The sequence below is a fragment of the Candoia aspera genome, chromosome 4 (genome assembly GCF_035149785.1).
Source record: "Candoia aspera isolate rCanAsp1 chromosome 4, rCanAsp1.hap2, whole genome shotgun sequence".
Taxonomy (NCBI): domain Eukaryota; kingdom Metazoa; phylum Chordata; class Lepidosauria; order Squamata; family Boidae; genus Candoia; species Candoia aspera.
In genome coordinates, this window is record NC_086156.1 from 70,122,730 (window position 1) to 70,146,748 (window position 24,019).

Genomic DNA, 24,019 nt, shown 5'->3' on the forward strand with positions numbered 1-24,019 from the left:
AAATAAATAAATAACTCTCAGCATTTGAATTAGCTTTGTACTGAAGGAGAATCAAGAAGGAACAGAGAGTCAACCTGGCCTAGGTTTAATTCACTGCTTAAAAATTAAGTCATTTGGTTGCAACTGAAGAAAACAATGTAATTTTAATAGCCTGAAATATTGTTTTTATTTTTTAAAAAAAAATATTTAGAATTAGATATAATTTAAGTATAGGTTTTTCGTCTCTAAGTTATCTGTAGTTTAGATTTTGTTTTTGATGTTTTTTTCATTTTCTAGAGTTTTTTTGTTTTTTCCCCTTTTTTTCTTCCCTAGGTACTTTTTGTATAGGGTTTTTTCTTCTTTCACTAAATAGCTATTTTATATAATAGATTAGGTTTCTTTAAGTATATAGTCTTTTACACAATGGTAATATAATTATATTGCTATTTAGTTTAAATACCACTTTACAAAATAACAACATATTAAAGTTTTATCCCTTGCCAAAGGCCTGGGTGAAGAGCCAGGTCATCACAGGTCTTCTAAACAACAGCTGAGTGGGGGCCATCCAGATCTTGGGGGAAACCTTGTTCCAGAGGGCAGGTGCTGCTACACAGTAGGCACGCTTCTGGGGTCCCGATAGATGACACCGCTAATTGAAGGAACCTGGAGCATGCCAATCCTGCAGGATCAAATTGGCCAGACAGGTATTATGGGAGACAGGCAGTCACTCAAGTAACCAAGCCCTATGCCATGCAGAGCTTTATAGGCAACAACAAGCACCCTGAATTGCACCCAGAAGCAAACCAGCAACCAGTGCCCATTATTGCTTGAGCCACCACATTCTGGCCCAGTTGAAGCTTCCAGGTGGTCTTCAAGGGCAGCCCCATATAGAGTGTGTTGCAGCAGTCAAGCCGTGAGGTGACCATGGCATGACTGTCTGAAGGGCCTCCTGATCTAGGAAAGGGTGCAACTGGCACACCAGATGGAGTTGTGCAAAGGCCTTCCTGGCCACAGCTGACACCTGCTCTTCAAGCAAGAGCTGTGAGTCCAGGAAACCCCCCAGATTGTGTACCAACCCTGAAGGGGGAAGTGTTACCCCATCCAAGGACAAAGATGGAATATCTCCAGATCTGGGTGGCCCAAATACCCACAGCCACTTGGTCTTGATAGGACTGCATCAGAGACAGTTCCTTCCTATCCAAACATGCATAGCCTCCAGGCACTGGGACAGACCCTTGACAACCTCACTTGGCTGGCCCCAGGTCAAAAAATATAATTGGGTATCATCAGCATACTGATGACACCAAATGTCAAACTGGTGGATTGCCTCACCCAGGGGTTTCAAGTAGATGTTGAAAAGGAGGGGAGAGAGTAGAATCCTATGGCACCGCACACAGGAAGGGCCTATAGAGTGATCTGTCCCACCCAACCAACACTGACTGGAACCAGCCACAGAGAAAGGAAGAGAACCACTGTAAAACAGGGCCCCCAATCCCCACACCACAGAGCTGGCTCAGGAGAATACTCTAGCTGACAGCATTGAAAGCTGCTCAGAGATCAAGGAGCACAAGGATGGATGCACCACTACCATCCCAGCTCTGCCACAAGTCATCAACAAATGCAACCAGGACTGTCTCAGTACTAAATCCTGACTGAATTTCCTCCAGGGTTCTCTTCAGCTGCAGACCAACCATTTTCTCATATTCATATTGATGTTTTGCCACTCTTATCACCACAAGGTAATCCCTAATACAGGTGGTCATCGCTTAACAACCACTCATTCAGTTCGAACTTACAATGATGCTGAACGAGTGATAGTTACAACCAGTCCTCATACTTACGTTGGTTGCAGTCTTCCTGCAGTCACACGATCATGATCTGGGCGCCTGGCTTGCAATTATGATGTTGCAGTGTCATGTGATCGCCATTTGTAACCTTCTTTGCCAGCTTCCTCCAAGCAAAGTCAAGAGGGAAGTTGGCAGGAGGTCACAAATGGCAACTACATGACATCCTCACTTAACAACCTGCAGTGATTTGCTTAATGACAGCAACCAGAAGTGCCAGAATTTCCGTTGCTAAGTGGCATGTTCACATGACAACATGCTTTGTGACTGTGTTACTTAGTGTCAGCCTTCCCCGGTAGACCAGACAGAAAACATACCAGATGAGCTAATTCTACTTTATCGTAAGGTTACATTAACAGTATCTTGCAAGTCTGAAAGTACAATTCTCCTGCTGTCACCTTTACAGCCTGATAACTTAGGGAGGGTCCCTCCTGAGCCTCTTGCTCCTCCTACTATGCAGCTGTGGTGCCCTAACAGTCAGGAATCACGCTGAGACAAGGAATAGGTCTCTAGTGTTTATTACTGCTACATAAGACAGAAAATCCTAACACACTGAAGAAGCGTAGGAAAAACCCAGACAGATAAACCCCAAAAGTTAAGGCAGGTCTGATCTGTGTCTCTCTGAATGGCTGCTTAATTCCTCAGTACTACGCATGCGTTTTCCCGCCTGGATAGAGGCCCCCTCCTGCTCGCCATCAGTACTCATGACATGTGGGCTATGCTCCCTCTTATCTGACCATTCCTTAGGCAGCATCTCTTCACCCGGTCTCCCAAGGTCATTCCCACATACCATCACACTTAGCAACAGAAATTCCAGTCCCAACTACCATTGTTAACTGAGGACTACCTCTATGGGCTTTTACCTGTGTTCAGTCAGACTCTGTCATGAGTAAGGATGGCGAGCAGGGGGCTCCTTTCCAGACTGTTAAGCGCATGCGTAGCACTGAGGAATTGGTGAGCCATTCCAAGAGGCACAGATTGGGACCGCCTTAACCTGCGGGGTTTATATGGCTGGGTTTTTCCCACGCTTGTTCAGTTTGTTAGGATTACTGTTATGTATTAGCAATAAACATTAGAGAACAGTTCCCTGTCTCAGAGTGTTTCCTGGGAGTCAGGACAGACTCACTTGGAGTCTTCCTCCAACAGTGTTCCAGGCATTTCTTCTCACACTTTATTTCCCAGAGCCCCTCAGTAAACCGAGGTGCACTCTGGGATCACCATGCAGGGAGACACCTCACAGGAGTGATATGATCCAAGGCCCCAGCCATCCTCCCATTCCAGGCAGCAACTAGGACCTTGACCAAACGACCAACCAGATCCTAAAGGAAAACCCCAAGCTCTCTCTGGAACACCACTGGGTCCATCAATGGCCAGGGGTGGGCCAATCGAATGGGCCTGTCTCCCTGCAGGGAGGTGTGACCGAAGTGAATCAAAAGACAACCAGGGAGTGATCTGTCCATGGCAACGGACTGATGTTAATGTCCTCCACATCTAACTGCCCTGAGGCAAAAACCAATATAATGTATGGCCTCTATGTTGATGACTTGTGATAGCTCCACGGTTGCCATGGAAGCCATGAACTCCTGAGCCACCCCAAATTCAACATCACAGCATGGCAAATTGAAATTCCCAGGCATCAACAGCCTTGGGCGCTCTATTGCCAACTCAGCAACAGAATCCGGCAGCTCAGGCAGGGATGCTGCTAAGCAGCAGGGAGGGCGGTACACCAGTGGCACTCCCAACTGTTCCCTTAAGCCTAACTTCACAGCTGGTTGTCTGTGGAACAGAGCCCCTGAAAGCCTGTAACGATTCATGGATGAAAACAGCCACTCCTCCTCCCCTTCCCTGGGCTCTCAGCTGGTGGAGAACCTGAAAGCCAGGTGGGCACATTTCCGAAAGCAGAACCCCCTCCTCTGGGCCCAACACTCTTATGCCAATGGTTTGAAAAGAAATATTAATTGCAATGTTTTCAAGGTTTAATAAAATTATATTTAAAATGTATTTGAAATGCTATTTTGTGGGTTTTCAAATAAATAATAAAAATTATTGCAAGGATACTTGGCTATGTATGTTTATTTGTACTGCTACTTTCTTTGACATTCGTTTCCACACAAAGTATACGTTACATAACAAAATAATACATAAGCTGATTTTTAAAGAAATACATTTAAATTGCACATAAAATGAATAACCTTGCCATGGTACAGTATTGCTACCTCAATCACTTATACTTCAGAACTTGTTGTCCGCTTTTGTTTATCAACATAGCCAGTTAGTGTATATTCAAACAATCTACATGGGCCTTAGAAAGGGGCACTTGTGTATCTAGGAAGTTGAGAGAGATTGTAAGATAAAAAAAAATCATGCAAAAAAAGCTACTTAGTGTGGAAACTTTCCACCCACAAGCAGCAACAATGAAACACCCACTGCTGTTTCATTTAGGTTTTATGTAAATTGATGATACATAATCATAGCACATACTGTAGATCTAAATAAACAGACCACAACCTCTGGCTATGTTAGGTAGCCACAGAACTAGAGGGTGGAAGCTCCACACACCCTTCATTTGAATGACAAATTAAGCCTTAAGTTAGTTAACAATGCCTGCTTCCACCCACACAAATTCAGGAACAGAGAAAGCAAGTCATTTTTTGCTTATAAGAATGTCAAATTTATTTATTTTAATTTATAGTACTTACAACCTGCCCCAATCCCAAAAGAGTCTGGATAATATACCGCATCAAACTGAAAGGAAAATTTAAAAATAGCTATATTCAAATCAGTATTTAAAAAAAAGGAAAAAAAAGGATAAAATCCATAATAGGTGCCTACAGTCAGTCAGCTGAGACCAAAAGCACATCGAAATAAAATAGCTTTAATTTGTTTACAGAACACTTCATAAGGTGGTGCTATTAAAGAGAAGTCCTGCCATCTCACCCATATCTCATGAACCTCATGAGAGGAGAAACTTTCATCAGGATCTTTTAATGACCGGCAGACTCAATTCTTGCAAGACACTGCCTGAAGTATCTTCGTGCTACACCAATTAGGGCTTTAAAGGTAATGACTAGCTCTATGAATTGAGCCCAAAAGCTCACCAGCAACCAATGCAGCATTTTGCAAAAGCAGCGTCCAGGTCATTTCCAACTGAGTGGTGATCAAAGCATGAGTTCAAGAACTGAGGGCATCCTGGCCAGGTAAGCTTCATCTGGTGCATCAACAAAACCAGGGCAAAGGTTCCCCTAACCACAACTTCCACCTACTGTTTAAACAGAAGTCACAAGTCCCAAATCACCTCTCTTGTGAGGGAGAGGGAGCATGACCTCATCTAAAGTAACTATTGAGGCTGGTGCTATTGGAACGCCCAGGTATCTACTGACCCCTAGCAATTCTGTCGTGGTGGGATTAAATCTGAGTTACCCATCCAGATCCTCACAACCTCCAAACACCAGCTCAAGACTTCCATTTCCTATATTTTGGACTTATTGATCCCCAATACATTTTTCTAGAAAAAGAATGAACAAATCATTGTGCTGTTAGAAATAAAATAAAAAGAACTATACATAATAGAATGTATTCTTAATGTCTTAAAGTTATGTTCTAAAAGAGGTAAATATATTTGATTTTGAGACAATTTAATATTTTTGGATGTCCATATTCTTTTTAACTATATGCTTATAACATGGAAGTTGACAACTGGACATCACCATGCCCTTCTTATTACTAAGAGACTAGTTTAACATTGGAACAATAAATTTAAGACCCCAGTTAATGGGTAGAAGACGTTATGTTATTTGTGATTTTTGAACAAGTTACTGATAGACATAGATTATATGTTGACAATTACAAAGAAATATGGTCCTCCTTTATTGAAATGTATACAATTTTATATACATAATTATAAGAACATTTACACATATATTTTTTGTTTTTTATTGTTTTTTCTCACTATTATTTTTTCTTCTTTGTTCTGTTCATTTAAATAAATAAAGGCAAAATAGAGAGACTTCCATGGCATCACTCGCTTGGTCCAGAGTGGTGATATTTTTTTGAATGTCATCAGCCTATCAGCAACACCTCATCCCAAACAGATAGACGACTGCTCCCTGTGGTTTCATGTAGATGTTAAACAACATGGGGGAAAGCCCTGCAGGACCCTACACCGGAACTCCCATGGACACAAGCACATCTCTCCCAGGATCACTGACTGGAACTGCCTGCTTAGGTAGGAGTGGAACCATAATTAAATAGTGTCCTTGACATCTAACCCTTGTAGATGGTCTGGAAAGATATCATGATAGATGGTATCAAACATCACCAAGAAGTCTAAAAAACCCAAGAGCTTTGTTGTTAACTGCCCAGAATCATGAATTTGAGATGGGCAGCCATATACATTGAATGAATGAATGAATGAATGAATGAATGAATGAATGAATGAATGAATGAATGAGAGGATGGCTGGGATATTAGATATATGCAAAAGTACATATATCAAGTGTAAAAAGTGAAAGATAAGATCAAATATTTTCTCTAAATCCAGAGAAAGTGGCATATATAACCAACTGAAAAATGTAAAAGAGTTGTAACTAATTAATATTCAGTCAATTTAAATGGAAAGTTTAGTTATTACATATCTTTTGATTGTGGCCCTTGAGATATGTGAAGTGGAACCTTTTAGAAATGTATTGTGAGAAACAGGGTAATATGAAATACTTTTTAAGTGGATATGGTGATAATGGTAGAAAAATACTTTCTAGCTGGCATTGTATTAAAACAGTTATGAATATAAATGCTATTTCATGCTGTTTTAGAAAGTGCTGATGTTGATGATAGTAGAAAAGCTGCTCTGGCCATCTTCTGATTCATATAAAACTGAAATTAACACCTGCACAATAAAATATACCTTTGAAAAAATATTTCCTTATGCAGATCAATCAGAAGATATATTGCACAAGACTCATGAAATATCATGATCTAATTCACCTTCTAGAGTAAATCTTTATGACTTTGGAATGTTAATGAAGAAATAACTACAAATGAAGGCTTGCCAACCACTGAACAATGCAGAGAGGCAGCTTTTTTGTAAAGTGTTCAGTAGATCTAGGGAAATAGTTCTGCTTTCTGCTGGAATGTTGTTGTCCAGGAAATGCTTTTCATGTTTTAAAAGCCACACTCCACTTTAAATTATTGAGGAAAAGGGAATTAGTGCTTATGAGAAAGTTATTGTACAGTATCAAATGTTTATTCTGGTTAACATTTACAAACTAGTATTTGTTTTATAAGAGTGCTACCCAAATTTAACAAATGCTACTTGTAGAACTGGATGAAGAGAAAGTGTGAAGACAATAGTACAAGAAACAAATTCATTTATTCTTATAAATAAAATCGAGATTTATTTAAATGCATCTGGGAAATTACTGTAATTTAACACATTTTTATCATTAGAACTATAAAAGACTGAATTGTTCATGAACAATCTGATACATACAGTATTTACTTAGATTGCTCCCATTTTATTCAGTAAGGCTCAGCCCCAGATTATAGATATTACATAGGCTTCTCCTCTTTACATAGTAGAACAATAACTTGAAGACAATAACATAGTAGAACAATCAGGAATTTGAAACTGGAAACATTATAGAGAACTGGCTTAGTAAGTTTATTCTTGTAACCACAGGCCAAAACATATAACATACCATAAAATACAATAACTTATAGAATAGTAAGATTGTAAAATGAAATAATGAAAAGAATATTAGATGTAAGAAAGTTAAAACAACAAAAAGCCAGAGCTTTATGAACTTAAGTATTTCTTTTTAAGTTTAAATGACAGCAGAGCAAAAGTAGCAACCTGGTTGCTAACAGTTGGAAACATACCTGCAAGTTCAATTGTCTGAGGTCCGAGCCCTTGAGTTCACCTACCATCAATAATTTGACCCTGATCTCACTGTAAATGGGGCAGTGGAAGACACAATGAATAATGTCTTCCTCTTGACCAACACCACAAGGATAGAGATGTTGACAGGGACGTTGCAAAATCTCCCTTCAAGACATTCTGAGGACATGATCTGCAGGCGAAGGGATGTAAAAGCCCTTCTCAGTGAGGCACCACAGAGAATATTAATATAACCAGGTACTGGGAGAAGCTTCTATATGTTTATAGTGATGGTACCAAGAAGAACATTTGGAAGATTGTACTGCAGTAGCATCTTTATTAGCACCCCTTTCAAAAAGCCCATCTCTAATATTTCCTCTGTTCCAAGAGCTAAATTCTCCCAACGGTGGTAGGGAATGCATTTATTGGATGGGTGACAAAAGCGTGGTCCATTGATTACCAACTATGTAATGGAGAAAACAGAATTTGGCAAGATGGGATTCTTGAAGGCTTTCTAATTCCTTATAGTGCCCTAATAATGCAAGATGTATTCTAACAGCGATCCTACCTCTATCCTGTGGGGGTGCCCTGGGGGAGGCTAAAGATCTTCCTTATGAAGTAGTTTTGGACTACTTCCAATTGGGCAATAACCGTCTCATCCTACCCCCAGATCTCAGCCCCGTACAGCATCTGGGCTGTCACCTTGCCCTGGAATATTTTAAGTGCGGAGTTACCAGCTGCCCTCCTGTAGAATAGAAAATTTTCATAATAGTGCCCATTGTATTTTGGACAGTTACTAAGGCAGTATTTAAATGTATTTTCCATATAAGGGGCTTAATGAAGGTGATGCCTAGGTATTTAAAAGAGGAGCATTACTCTATTTGTTGGGCATTAATTGTCCATTTGTGTTTGGTATTACTTCTGCCAAAACCCACTACCTTTGTTTTATTATCATTTATCCTCAGTTTTTCCCTTTCACAATAATCAGCTAGTCTGGCCAATAATCTTCTAAAGCCAATCTTGGTACAGGAAATAAGTACCATGTTATTGGCATACACTAACTTTGAAATTTTCCATCCATTAGGTGAGGGGGAGAAAAAACTTGGTGACTCATGGCCACTACAATATCATGAAAAGTTAAAAAAAAAGGAGCAAGTAAATAAACCTGTTTGACTCCCCTCTCCAATAAAATAGGGTCTGACAAGGACCCTCGTGGGCCCATTCTTACTCTGGATGTAATGTCAGTGTGTAGTTCAATTATTAATTTGAGAAGGCGCCTATCAATGTCTGTCCTAGCTAATTTCTTCCATAGTCAAGATCTGTCAATTGAATCAAAGTAAGATCAATAAAGGCAATATAGAGTTGTTTTGTGTGTCTGTTGGTATATTTCTGAATAAGGACCTTCAAAGTGGCACACTGATCTACTGTGCTACGTCCTTTTCAAAATCCTGTTCTCAATGGGAAGAGTTTTGTTTCTTCCTCTGTCCTATCAGTCAGGAACCACACTGAGATGAGGAATAAGTCTCTAGTGTTTTATTACTGCTACGTTAGACAGAAAATCCTAACAAACTGAAGAAGCGTGAGAAAACCCATACAGATAAACCCCAAAAGTCAAGGCGGGTCTGTTCTGTGTCTCTTTGAATGACTGCTCAACTCCTCACTACTATGCATTTTACCCCCTGGATAGGGGCCCCCTCCGGCTCACCATCAGTGCTCATGACACCTCTCAGTCTTCTAATTTATTCAGATGATGTCTGGCATAGAGTTTAGAAGCGATATCTAGATTAATTGGATAATTGGCAGGTTTCTGCTAGTTGCCCTTTTTGAAGATTGGGTATATTATACTTTGCTTCCAATGGGGAAGTACTACACGTTTTATCTATTTCTGAGGAAAGTCTAGTCAGGGTGGGGATCCACCAAGAATCATTGATCTTATATAACTCTGGAGGAATCAAGGGGCAGGGTTGAAATCAGCTGCTTACACTCAGATTTTATGACAGCTGGCCACTCTGGTAGTATGCTTAATTCAATAGAGACTGTTGTTGGCTCAGTATGTAGGCAGCTGTAGTAGAAAAAAAAATACTAGGTCCAATTTTGTGCTGAGATACATACATGGTGCTGTGTGTGGAAATACCATTAGCCACCAATTCCCAAAATTTCTTCTCATTTTTTTAAAACTAAGCTGAGGCCAAGTTCCCTCCACTGATCCCTATTATATGACGACTTCTTAGTCTTTAATAATTCCCTGTATTGGGATCAGGACTGGATCAATAATTGAATCAAAGAATCTGTCCCTTCTTCCCTCTGCAGCTTTCTCAGAACTTGTCTTTTGTTACTACAGTCTTGGTTGTACCATTCCGTCCTTGCATTATTCTTCTGGGATGACAGGTAGTGCTTAGCTGGGAGCTTAGCACATTATTGATTGAACTAAAAATATAATACACATTGGAATTAGATTACAAGACAAGATTCCTTTGATTCAATGTCTGTGGGGTATTTTAAAAAGCAGCAATTTTCCCACTGAGGTTAGTGCTCCATCTGAGATGGCATTTAACCTCGGTGATGCTATCAAGATGATGACATCTCATAGGAGAGAGAGCATTATAAACCAAAAGAGTCAGAACCAGGGTTAGGTGATCACTCTGTGTTCTGTTGTGGACATCAAAGGAGCTAACCTGGGAAAGGAATGCAGGGGAAATCAGAATGTAATCGATGACACTGACTCTGAATGAGCTTAGAAAGGTGTAATGCCCATTACAATGATCAAAGAGCCATGGAGCTTATACAGCCTATACTTAAGGGCCAACTTCAATAGGGAACCCCCTTGTTTGTTTAGTACTTTGTTCATTGAGGACCAGGGCAGAGGCCATTCATTCTCTGGACTAAATTGTGTCTTCCTAATATAGCTGCTGATATCTTTGCCAATTCTGGCATTAAAGTCACCAGCCAGCAGATTATCTGTATTTGGTAATATCTGTTCAGTCCTGGGTTTGCAAGGATCAGACCTTGAGTCACAGATTTGTGTTTGTCCTGTTGGAAAATAGACGTTAATGCAAAGAATTAACCCATATTATTTGCTATATATCTGGACTACCTGGATGTAATCACTGTCTATCCAATCCCATTGCTGTATAGTTCCTTTCATTTCAACTGAGTTCAAAATTGATAATCTACCACTTGCTCTTCCATATAAACCCAATTTAGTGGCAGGAATGGTATATCAGCAGAATCTTGGCAGGGAAGAAATATCCAGGCACCATGTCTTCTGTAATAAAATGTCAAATTCTGACTAGTAGTGTTCAAAACAGATATCCACCAATTTATTGTGCCACCCAGCAATATTCCAAGATACGGCTTTTATGTAAGCCAGAGCCTTAGGAACAAGTCAATTAGTGGCATTCAAAAAGTTATGTTCTTGCCTAAGTGCAAGAAGACATACTGATGATGTTATATTGGTGTTCTCATCAGAATGAGAATCATTAGCAGGCAGCAACTTTGGACTAGTATCAATTAATTTGCTATTGCTGAACCTGGCTGGACTTGTAAGCTGGAGACCTTGGTTCATATATAAACTTGACAGAGCAACTTCCTTTTATCCTCGTTTCTGATCTAAGCCCTCAAATAGACTGTCATTATCTGACACTAAAGAAGATGAAATCAATTTGTGCTGTTTCAGAGTAGAAAGATACGTGGACTTGCTGGAGTGCAAGTTGTTTTCCTTCTTTGATGATGTTTGAGTGCAGGATTCAGAGAGTTTGTAATGATTTTCTGCAGAGCTGCCGTTGGATGTGAGGCCCAAAGATATCAGGTCAATTAAAGGGTTGGCTAATGCTCAGGTTAACAGCAGCATTTGTTTCAATTCAATCTTCTCAATATTTCGTCTAGTATGCAATCTGGTAAGGCTTCAAAAGAGTTAATTTTCCTGTTTTTAGAACTTCATAAGTGCCAATTTTTTCTTGTATCATCTCAGTAGGATTATTTGAGCAGTGTCTTGTCAGGGATGCCAAAGGCGCTGGGTTGCTCTGGTTTTTATCATTTGGCACACTTGTTAAACCAAAGAATGCAGTCCTTTTTCCATCTTGGAAAATGTGCAGTGGGTATATTGAAAAGCAGCAAGAAAATATTTCATTTTAAGTATCATGCAGAGGATGGTGGAATGATTAAAAAACAGTAAAATTGGTTTGTGTCCTGTCATATTAGGAAGCCATTCATCAGCACTTAGACTGATATATGACATTGGCATTGAAGAAGAGAGCTAAGTGATAGAATGAAGGCTCTTGGGGCAGACCAGTGTTCAATGTTAGTTCTATTGAGTGCAACCCTTAAAGCAATCTCATTTGTTCGAAGTATATGGTTATACTTGTTTGGGTTTACAGTACTCTCTGGTGTAAAGTGAGGCAGTAAGCTCTACCTGTATTCAGTTATCATTTCTAATCTTAATTTGTTCTCCTGGGCCATTTTGTTTCATTTGGCTGTCCATAAACAGATTGGAGTTAGTGCCAATGTTTTGTGTTACTGTAAAAAGCTGCTAGCTTATCTGCATAACTTTGCATGAAAATTTCAAAAGCTATTTTTAATGAATCCACCTTTGAATGTATAGAGATTAAATATTCAAAAATTGAAATTACAGTTTGTGCAGTTAATAGACATTGTGTCATGTTCACCGTTCCAATGTTACCGTTACATCGTAACGTTTCGCATGTCATTTGGCTGATGCGTGTTTCGTCTGGGAGGGGAGGAGGATTCCATCTCGTGGGATTGTTATATGTTAGCAGCTGGATTGGAATGTGTTTGGGTTATCTTGTGTGTTCAAGGTTCCTTTCCCAGGACATCAGCAGAAACGGTTACCAGCACCTGGGGGGAGGGGAGTTTGCAACGGCAGGGCGAGGGGAGGGATTATGTTTGAGCCGAGGGTTTTTAGTTTGTATTTGGCATGCTTTTGCTCATTCTCAGCTTTCTCTGTATTTGCATACTATTCTTTAATAAATCAGATATCATTAAGTTCCTGCTTGTGAGTCTGAGTCTATTAGGGTAGGCAATCCTTACATAAAGCTGAGAATCTCAAAAAATTTTCCGTTAGCCCCTTTCCTGATTTATTTTGTGAGGGAGAAGTGCTAGCGATGAGCAAACCAAATCCCCAAACCACGGAAAGCGAGGAATCGAGCGAGGGGGAACCAGACTCCACGGTGATAAGAACACAGAGGGTCCCTACTTGGGAGCTCTCAGAAATTTGGGAGGTGTCGAGCTCCAGCCTGGGAGAAGAGGAGGTTGGAGGTAAAAGAGCCCATGAACCGACCAGCAAGTCACCAGGTGAACTGGTCACCTGGGATGAAACACAGGGACCCCTACCAGGGACGTCCAAAACGTCTTGGAAACAGCGGTACCCGAGTTCCCCAACTGTGGTGAGGCAGGAGGGAAAGGAGGATTCCCAAACCCCTGACCGTATAAGACTGGTGGAGGCCAAATTGGAGTCACTAGAATTTATGTTTCAGAAAATGTCAATGGACTGGGGTCCCCGGGAGAGGAGGAGAGAGGAGTCTAGTAATCGGCATTCGTCTCCTTCTTCGCCCCCACCTTCTTCGGAGGAAAGGAGTAGGACCCGGCACAGAGAGGAGGCAAGGGCGCCGAGGGTGAGAATTTCAAGGTCCCCTCCTCGAGAGCGGAGATCCCTGGGAGCTAAAAGAAAGTCCGACCGCCCAGCGGTGGTGAAGGGACCGCCCGGAGTGGGGGTTAAGGACTTTACAGTTAAATTTGATGGAGATCCAACTAAGCTATCGTTCTTCCTTATCAATGCAAGGAGTTATATGGATGAATGGGAACCGTATTTTCATTCAGAAAGAGCCAAGATTAATGCCATTGCCACTAAGCTCAAGGGGCGGGCTGCCAATTGGTATATGCAGTTATGTCAATCGGATGCCCCTGAGCTGGAGGAGTTCGAAGAATTCCTGTGGGCATTGAAGCTACACTTTGAAGACTCGTTAGCTAAAGAAAGGGCAAAACGGGCGCTGAGGGAGCTTAGCCAGGGGCCATGATCAGTAGCAGACTATGCTCTGGAATTTAAGGCTCTGGCTGGGAAGGTTGAGGATTGGTCCCAATCTACCTTAATAGAACTTTTTAATGACGGTCTGAACACGGAGGTCCTGAGGTGGTCGCTCGGTAGGGACGACCCAGATACCCTGTATGAATGGATACAGTTGGCAGGGAAGGCTGAGCATGCCCATGAAACCTTCGCTCACAGGAAGGTGATGAGATATTCCGGGCTCAGCAAGGGTTCCCGCACTGCTGCACCTACTGGAAAGTCCGGTCAACGTGCCTGGGAGGAGGAGAGGGAGCGCCGCTATGCGAAAGGGCAGTGCCTCCGATGTGGAAAGGAAGGTCACCAAGCGGCAGCGTGCCCGAAGGGCAAGACCAATGATCGTTCAGGGAAGCTGATGGGGAAATCTCCCTCCCTACCCAGGAAAATGAAGGCAGCCATGGCTGAAACTGAAGTGGGGGAGGTTCCTTACTTCAGGGGCGAGGGGAAGCCCGATCTACACCAGCCGGCGGGAAACGCCAGCCACCTGCTCTAAGGAGCGCCTGTGGGCAGGTGGTGGAGGATGGGCGCGAACATGTTTCGGTGAGTGCCAACTATCCCACACTGAACATGAAAGTGAAGTCAGGCTCCCGCACAAGAACCGTTGAGGTTTGGGCATTGATCAATTCGGGGTATTCGCGTTGCTTGATGCACCCTGACGTGGTGGCTGCTTTGGAGTTACCCAGCTTTCCACTGCAACGTCCCATGATTTTCACCCAGCTGGATGGTTCTACGGCGAGGGGGAAACCGGTCACCCATTACACGGGCATGGTGGCATTGCAAATGGGCAGCCACCGTGAGGGGCTGCCGTTTGTGGTGGTGCCTGTGGGGCATCCCTTAGTCATTCTGGGGATTCCTTGGTTGGTCCAACAAAACCCCTATATAAATTGGGTACACAGGACTTTGACTTTTGGGGATGGTTTCTATCAAGCCCCTGGGGAAGATGACGCTCCGGAGGCTGCAGTGGGGAGGGCGGTGGCAGCAACCGCGCATTTCACTGTCACACCACTGGAGGGCTTGCCAGAGCAATACCAAGGCTTTGCGGATGTGTTTGGTGAGAAAGAAGCGGACCAACTCCCACCCCATCGAAAAACTGACTGTGCAATAGAGTTGGTCCCCGACGCTCAACTGCCCAAACCAAAAATGTATGCCATGACTCAAAAGGAACTGGCGGCGTTGAGGGAGTTTGTGGACAAAAACTTGGCCAGGGGTTTTATTGAACCAGCAAATTCACCAGTAGGCGCCCCCGTCTTGTTTCGAGCGAAGAAGGATGGGACATTGAGACTTTGTACAGATCACCGCGGATTAAATGCGGTCTCGATATTAAACAAATATCCTCTGCCGTTAATAAAAGACATGTTAGCACATCTGGCTAAGGGGAAAATCTTCTCTAAGCTGGATTTGCGGGAAGCCTATTTCCGCATCCGCATACGGGAGGGGGATGAATGGAAGACTGCTTTCAATTGTCCACTGGGTCCTTTTCAGTATAAAGTTTTGCCTTTTGGGTTGGTGGGGGCACCAGGGGTGTTCATGCAATTGATCAGTGAAGTGTTACATGAACATTTGTTCAAGGGTGTACTGGTCTATTTGGATGATGTTTTGATTTATACTGAAACGGAAGAGGAACATGAGCGCTTGGTGAAACAGGTGCTTAGCAAACTGAGAAAGGCTGAGCTCTATGCTAAGCTTTCTAAGTGTGAATTTCATCAGACTCAGCTTGACTACCTGGGGTACAGGATCTCTGACAAGGGCATTGAGATGGATCCTGCGAAGATTCAAGCTATTTTGGGGTGGGAGCACCCGCGCACCCGCAGGCAGCTCCAAAGTTTTCTTGGGTTTTCCAACTATTACCACCAATTCATCCAGGGGTTCGCCGAAATTGCATTGCCTCTCACTGACTTGTTACGTACGAAGGGGTTGGGGGACACACGCAAGGTAAAGAACCCGGGGGCATTGCTCAGTTGGACTCCTGACTGCCAGTTGGCTTTTGACAAACTCAAAAGCCTGTTCACTGCTGAACCCATTCTTCAACACCCTGATCCCACTAAACCCTTTGTGGTTCAAGTGGATGCTTCCGATTTCTCAATTGGAGCGCTCTTGCTGCAAGCGGATGCTGACAACTGCCTGAAGCTGTGTGCGTATCTGTCCCGGAAATTTTCCAAGACAGAAAGGCAGTGGCATGTTTGGGAGAAATAAGCTTTTGCAGTCAAGGCTGCTTTGGAGGCATGGCGCCACCTATTAGAGGGGGCTAAATGTCCTTTTGAGGTTTGGACTGACCATAAAAATTTGGAAGCGCTCAGCACGCCCCGTAAGCTCAGTCCTGAGCAGATCCGCTGGGCTCAATTTTTCAGTCGCTTTGACTTTAAGTTGAAATTCATTCCGGGCATGAAAAACTTCCTGGCTGATACGCTTTCCCGCCTGCCCCAGGATTCGGTCCAGGCACCTGACGTTGTGGGTACACTGTGGACAGAACCCCAATTGGGTTTGCAAGCTGTCACATGCAGTCAAACTCATGCGCAGCTGCCCCCAGCTTCAGTTTCACCGGCTGGGGGAAGGACGCCAATTCCCTCGCAATTGCAACAACAGTTTCGGCTAGAGGTGAAATCTGATACTTGGTTGCAAGCAAATAGAGACCATGTTACATTTGACAGAGACTTAGCTTGGAAACAAAACCGCCTCTATGTCCCTGACAGTTTGCGAAGGGAAATTTTGATTAGGTCTCATGATGATAAAGTGGCTGGTCATTTTGGGTTTGTCAAAACCTTGCATCTGGTACGCTGCCAATTTTGGTAGCCCACATTGAGACGTGATGTAAAAAGTTATGTTGCTTCTTGTCCTGTCTGTGCCATGTCAAAACGGAAGGGGGGTAAGCCGCATGGGCTGCTGAGGCTGGTGGCCAGCCCCTCCCGACCTTGGGAGGAGGTTTCTATGGACTTCATTGTGGATTTGCCTCCTAGTCAGAGAAAGACTGTGATTTGGGTGGTAAAGGACTACTTTTCCAAGCAAGCCCATTTCATTCCATGTGCTTCTATTCCGTCTGCTCAGCAATTGGCCCGCCTTTTTCTAATCCACATCTACCGGATTCACGGTAGCCCCTCCCGCTTGGTCACGGACCATGGGACACAGTTCAATTCCCAATTTTGGAAGGCATTTTTGAAGCTGGTGGGCACCAAGCAGGCGTTGTCCACTGCGTCGCATCCAGAGACTGACGGATCTACGGAGGTTCTTAATTCCACCCTGGAACAATTTTTGAGGGCATTTGTCAACTATCAGCAGGATAATTGGGTTGATCTGCTACCTTTTGCTGAGGTGGCTTATAACAACGCCGTCCATCAGAGCACAGGGCACACCCCTTTCCATATTGTTTTTGGACGGGATTTTGTTCCCATTCCTGAGTTGCCTCAACCCCCCGCGCAGCCCTGCTCTGCTTCTGATTGGGCTGCTCAACTGGCAGATTTGTGGCCAGTGATTCAGCAGGCGTTGGCTGATGCCCAATCTGCCTATAAACTGCACGCTGATAAGCGATGAGCCCTTCAACCTGCTTTTAAAGTTGGTGATAAGGTCTACCTTTCCACCAAGTTCATTAAGTCCCCTCAGCCCTTGAAGAAGTTGGCTCCTAAGTTTGTTGGTCCTTTTCCCATTGTGGGAGTTGTGAACCCCGTCACGTTTAAACTGGATTTGCCGCACAATCTGAAACGTTTACATCCTGTTTTTCATTGCAGTTTGCTCAAGCCTGTCAACCACTCCGATCATTGGCATCCGCAACCCCCACCTCCTGCTCCGATCATGATTGACGGACAGCAACATTTTGAGGTGAAGGAGGTCCTTGATTCTCGCCGACTTCGTGGCACCCTGCAGTACCTCATTCGGTGGAAACACTTTCCCCACCCTGAGTCGGTGTCTGCCTGTGATGTTCACTCTCCTGTTTTAGTTAGACGCTTTCATCTAGCTTATCCTCTGAAACCTGCTCCTTAGTGTTTCGTTTTTTGGGGGGGGGGGCGGTATGTCATGTTCATCGTTCCAATGTTGTCGCTGCATCGTAACGTTTCGCATGTCATTTGGCTGATACGTGTTTCGTTTGAGAGGGGAGGAGGATTCTGTCTCATGGGATTGTTATATGTTAGCAGCTGGATTGGAATGTGTTTGGGTTATCTTGTGTGTTCAAGGTTCCTTTCCCAGGACATCAGCAGAAACGGTTACCAGCACCTGGGGGGGGGGGGGGGAGTTTGCAACGGCAGGGCGAGGGGAGGGATTACGTTTGAGCCGAGGGTTTTTAGTTTGTATTTGGCGCGCTTTTGCTCATTCTCAGCTTTCTCTGTATTTGCATACTATTCTTTAATAAATCAGATATCATTAAGTTCCTGCTTGTGAGTCTGAGTCTATTAGGGTAGGCAATCCTTACACATTGTCTAGCAGCAAAGCCTGTTGTGAATTCTCTTGGTGATGGCTTGACTTGCTCTTCTCCCATCAGAGATGTATTAACAGTGGGGGAAGCTAATAAAGGCATATATTGCCTTTTTTGATTCAATCAGATGGTTTGATTCCTCATGTAAAGTAGAGGAGAGCTCTGATAGTTGTTTTTATTGCTTCTCAGCCTTTTGATTAAGATCAAGTGTAGTTTTTCAATTTCTGTTTCCAAATCCCAGTTCAATATATCATAACTGTTAGAGGTAAGGATGGAATGGAAAGGATTTATTTTGTTATTATTTTTACTCAGAGTTTTCTTGTCCATCATGTGGCCATCAATTTTTGGCTGCTTTTTTTTGGTTTAGGTAGAGGCTGTGAGCTTGGATTTGTCCTGTTGCCTTTCTTGTTCTCCACCACTGCTTTGGTGTCGATGTATCATATCCAAAGGCTTTATGATGTTTTAGGGACTTGGTGTTTAGACTCAGAATATATCTCACAGGGAATGTGTTTATTAAATAAAACAAGATAAAAACTAAGATGTGTAGGTAGGCTATTTGTAAAAACAGATAAACCAAATAAAATATAATAGAGAGCTCAGCAGGAAGCTATTGCTTCATCACCATCCAGAACTGGACTCTGCTGTAGAATATGATAGGAAGGATTATTTGAGAGTTGGAGACAAGTAAATCAACAAGCAGTTTGGCTGCTGAATCAAAAAGAAATAGTTTTGATTTATGCAGATTAGCTATAGATGATGGTAACAAATTATGGATTCCATTTACTGAAAAATTTATTGTACAATTTTGTGTGTGTGAATATATGCCCTGTATGTTTCTATTTTCAGCTTTCTTTTTTCCTTTTTTCCTTTTATCATTTTGTGTATTCTTTTTCTTTGCTTTTTGTATTACATTAATAAAGAAAAAAGAAAAAAAAACAGATAGCAAACAGGGAACAAATCCTATAAACCTCTTTTATGCTGACCTGTTGCTGTGAAAACAAAATCTGATGGGAAAAAAAATGGGCAGTTAAAAAAAAAGCAGAAATAGTCAATAGGACTTGTAGGTGGTCAGATACTGCTATTAGCACAGCCAAATCATTCTACACTCTACACTCTTTTTTCCCTCAAGATTGTAAAGAGAAAAAAAGAGTGAGCATTGATGCTCCTAAAATGAGTGCCACTGGTAGTGGTTCACATGTTGGAATAAGAGCAGGAGGACAAAGGTTGAAGTCCATCCTTGGCCATGGAAGCTCACTGGGCCAGACTTTGGGCCAGACACTTTCTCTCAGCCCAAACTATCACACAAACTTATGATTAAAGAGGGAAATCAGACAGATCTCAAAACAGAAAGTTACTGCTGGAGCAGAAGGGAAGATCCGGCTACTTTTTATTTGTAATAGTGAGAGCAACATTGGTTAGATAGTTTCCAAGTGTCAACTGGGTTTACTTGTAGGGAGGGATACCAACTAAAACTGCAATGAGGCTCAATAAAAACACAAAACCACTAGACACATACACGTATGCCAGAGCTCCTCTGCTAACATCCTGATCCCAATGCCTGGCAAATGACCACATTCCTATATATTCCAGCTGGTTGCCCTTACTGGACTTTTGCTGGCAAAGAACAACTGACAAAGCATTTAGATGTTTTTTTTCAATAGATGAGATATGGGGTGAAGAGAAATAATGTTGTATTTAGAGATAGTGATAAGCTATTAAGATTGTTTTTGGCTGCTGGGATGAAGCGGGAAGTTACTTATTTCTTCTTTTTCTATTTTTTTTCTTTGTTTTTCATGCTTTTTTCTTTTTCAGTCTGTATTTTTTGTAGTCTGTATGGCTTTTATTCTTTTCATTTATAATTCTTAATAAAATCATTTGGAAAACAAAAACAGCAGGGACACTATCAGTTCCTGCTACTGAAATGGCTAGCAACCACAAGTCATGATACTAACAAACTGTGAAGAATTCCAAAATTATTTCTCTAAAGTGGATTAATAATTAAGTGATGCAAACTGGAACAAAATTCACTACATCTTCACAAATCGAATGTTTATTGGCACTGACTATGAAATAAACGGATTCACAGCAGCTAGGTCTAAGAAGCTAGATACTAAAAAGACAAACTGATTGTAAATAGTCAACATTACATCATTTGTGTACACATAAATGCTGTGATTAGTTTTGAAATATGTATATAGTTCTGGCTATCAGAGATCACTATGCAGGAGGAGGAGGATTTAGAGAAGGTGTAGAAAGGACAGCCAAAATCATTCTGGGCCTGAAGTCAGTTCTGTATAAGCTGAATCACACATACCCTTTTTTAATTTAGAAAAGATAGCTAGTGTAGGAAGTAATATAAAATTAGCCAATATATGGAGAAAGTAGGACAAATCTATATCCCAGTTCTGCCACTGAAGATCCAAGAGAGTTTTGTGGCTTGCAACACCTTACAATGTGTGTGGCTGGTATACCAATTGTAGTCCTTTATAGACAGAAACTGGGCATAACTACCCATGCTGTGTAACCTCCAGAGCATACACTGTAAAATCTGCATTGGTGCTGCCTTTGAAGATTCTCCAGACACTTCAGTTAAAGTCACAATGCAATTGCAAATTGTTAATGAGCACTGAAAGGCAGGAGTATGTCTCAGCATTCCCACTAACTTCTGATGTTTATCTGTGCACAATTCAAAATGCTGGTATTGACCTTTAAAGTCCTTCACTAGAAGGGGACTAGAGTATTTGGAAGACATTGCTGCTATATTAATTTTGAATTTAATATAGCAATTAAAGTATCACTCTCCCTGGCAAGAATTATGCAAATTACATGGACTTTAAGATTTATATATTTCTTTCCTGTAAGATTAGGAAGAAAGTTTAGCATCTGAAGGTCAAACACTTGTTGAACTGAACTGAGAGTCACTGTCTTTAACCAGCAGTTTCTACATGTGACCACATAGTTAACCTCTTAAATGTTTGTTTATATTTATATGGCTGCCCATCTCACCAATGGGCCTCTGCCCAGCTAACAGGAATTAAAATACAATATAAGAATAATGTACACTTAAAAAATAAACATTGTTCACTGCTGACTAACACCAAGTGGCTCCCAAACGCACCGTTCACCAATAGCGTGGACTCGATTACTCTCTAGGGTTCTATGCCTGTGAAAACAGCCAGGTCTTGACAGTTTTTCAAAAGCTCAGCAGAGTCAGGGCCATCAGGCAGTATAATGTTCCAAAGGCAGGAGTGGCTATGGAAAAGGCACACTTCCTGGATCCTGCTAGGTGACTATCTATCTATCTATCTATCTATCTATCTATCTATCTCTATCTCGTCTTTATTATTTTTATGCAGCGCATGCCCCTCCTGCCTGACCTAATCGGACAGGTAGAAACAGTGGGAGTAAGGTGGTCCCTCAAATACCATTGTAGGGTTTTATACACCTTGAATTGCACCCAGAAGCAAACAGGAGCTATGAGTCCAGGGCCCCCAAATGGTGTACTGGTTCTGTCTAAGATAGCACAATCCCATCCAGAACTAAATAACTAGATCCAGGAGGCCCAAACACCCAAAGCCACTCCACGTTGCCAGGGTTGAGTTGAGCTTGTGTCTTGCTAGGAATGAACTGAAGCCTGTTCATCCCCATCCAGACCCGCACAGCCTCAGGCACTGAGACAAAACCTTGCCTGGCCAGGGGGGGATATACAGCTGACTATTAATCCATGCCATCATGTGACCTCACCCAGCAGCTTCATGTAGATGTAAAACAGGAGTGGGGAGAGAGTTGAGCCCTGAGGCACCCCACATAAGGTGGACTGTGGGGCAGACCTCTCCCTGGCAAGTAACTCTGACTGAAACTGACCCTGGAGGAAGGAGAAGGAGTTCAACACTGTGCCCCTAACTTCTGGAGCCAATCCAAAAGGATACCATGGTCAATTGCTATTGAAAGCCACTGAGAGATCAAGGAGAGCAAGGATGGATTCACTACCCCCATCCTGTTCCCTCCAGAGGTCATCCACAAGTGTGACCAATGCCATTTCAGTCTCATACCCCAGCCTGAAAGCTGAATGAAAGGAATCCAGATAATCCGCTTCATCTAGGGCCCTCTGAAGCTGCAAGGCAACCATCTTCTCATCAACCTACCGTAAAGAAGAGGGGTTGGAGACAGGGTGAAAGTTGCCTAAAATGGTCAGATCTAAGGATGGCTTCTTGAGGAGGGTGTGGACTACCACCCCATTTCTCAAGGATGTATTTGTCACTGCACAAACCCAAACACATGTTATCTCTCAGGCAACCTTAGCCTGCCAGGAGGGGCATGGATCCAACACTGAAGTGACAGTGTTCAAATTCAAACATCACCATACTATATAATCAGAAGACAGTCTACAATATACCAGTAGATATCTGGGTTACTTCAATATACTCAACTTTTTAATAATAATAAAAGGGGGGGGAATACTTCCTCCATCAAAAGCAGACTTCAGAAAAGAGAGACTTGGCATGTATTTTTGGGTGAAAGGATTATGAACTTGATTCCATTCTGATACTGAGAACAACTCCCTAGGTTAAAAAGCAGCGTGCACTATTTAATTCTCATTACATATTTTTGCACCTGTTTCTTGTTAATGGGTTTTGGGATGCTAACACAAACTTCAAATCTGGCATCTGCCCACTGCAGTTTTCCAAAGATTTTCTAAGACGAATATTTAAGCCTACAAGACAGCCTTGACTGAATAAACTGAAACTTAAGCAAAATATTCAGCAACCCCCCCCCCCCCAAATCTTCCATCCATGCACGACTCAAACACTGGACTGCTAGTAAAAACTGGAGGTTGACAGAGAAATCATTAGTATGCAGCAGCGAACTGTGAACCTCCCGCGGTTTACGACTGCTTCAGGCAGTGCTAACCCAAGGAAGGTCTATAGATTCAGATCGCTCCCCAGCAGCATACCGCCCCCGTCACCACTCCTATGCACGAATGTTAACACTCCTATTGTGTTAACTTTCTCCCGCAGAGAAAAACGCGCGCCCGCACACCCCGCAACCGGGCCAAGCCGTCACCACCGCAGCGCTTCCTTCTTTTCACGTCGACCCGCAGCTCCTCCCGGGGTTGACCAGGCGCTCCGACTCTCCGCCAAGGCCGGAGCTGAGCTTCCCTCTCTCGCTTACCCATTTTGGCGATGGGGGGGCGGCGGGTTGGGAGATGCGCACCCGTCACTCAGCCGTCCCCCCTTCTCCTCTCGCTCCGCTCCTCTTCCTTCCGCCCTCACAGCAGCCACCTCCGCCGCCGTCGCCGCCTCATACCAAAGCTTTGGCCCAGGTGCCCGCTTCAGCCACCTCCTTCCTAAGGCCTGAAACAAGTGGCTCCTCCTCCACTCGCCTTCCGTCGATGTAGCCTACTTCTTCCTTCAGCGACACAAATGCGCGGAAACTCTACACAAACCTTTTGCGCTCACGCACGCGCAGTCCCTTCGGTGGAAACTAAAGATCCCCTCGCAGCGAAAAATTACGCGTGCGCACTCTCAAAAACAGGCGGTGCTACTAAAATCTCAGCTGCCAATTACTGTGCGAGGAGCGGGCGGTGGGAGGGATCCTTTGCTCGATCGTGGAGGTTGGTAGACTTCTGCGGATGGTTGTCCAGGCCTGTGGCAACTGTTCTCAGAGGAGGATTTTGCCATTATAAGATCAGTGCTTAAATGCAAACTCTCCATGGATAGAATTCTGATCCCGGTGGTTATCATGTAGTTATGCTGGCAACAATACTGAAAGGCTTGTTAATGCCTTCCGGGATTTTGCCCGACTCCCCAAGTCTAGTTTACAGCCTCCAGGCTCCCTTAAGA

General features: G+C 43.0%; 1 protein-coding gene across 1 annotated transcript in view; it reads right to left on the bottom strand.

Annotated features, from left to right (window-relative positions):
- The window catches only part of MAP3K3 (mitogen-activated protein kinase kinase kinase 3), a 63,254-nt gene extending 39,643 nt beyond the window's left edge, over positions 1-23,611 (bottom strand). Inside the window, exon 1 of the mRNA XM_063300418.1 lies at positions 23,349-23,611. Within this exon, the coding sequence (XP_063156488.1) occupies positions 23,349-23,352 (4 nt within the window). The 5' untranslated portion in view covers positions 23,353-23,611. The remainder of the gene's footprint in view (positions 1-23,348) is intronic.
- Positions 23,612-24,019: the final 408 nt, after the last annotated feature.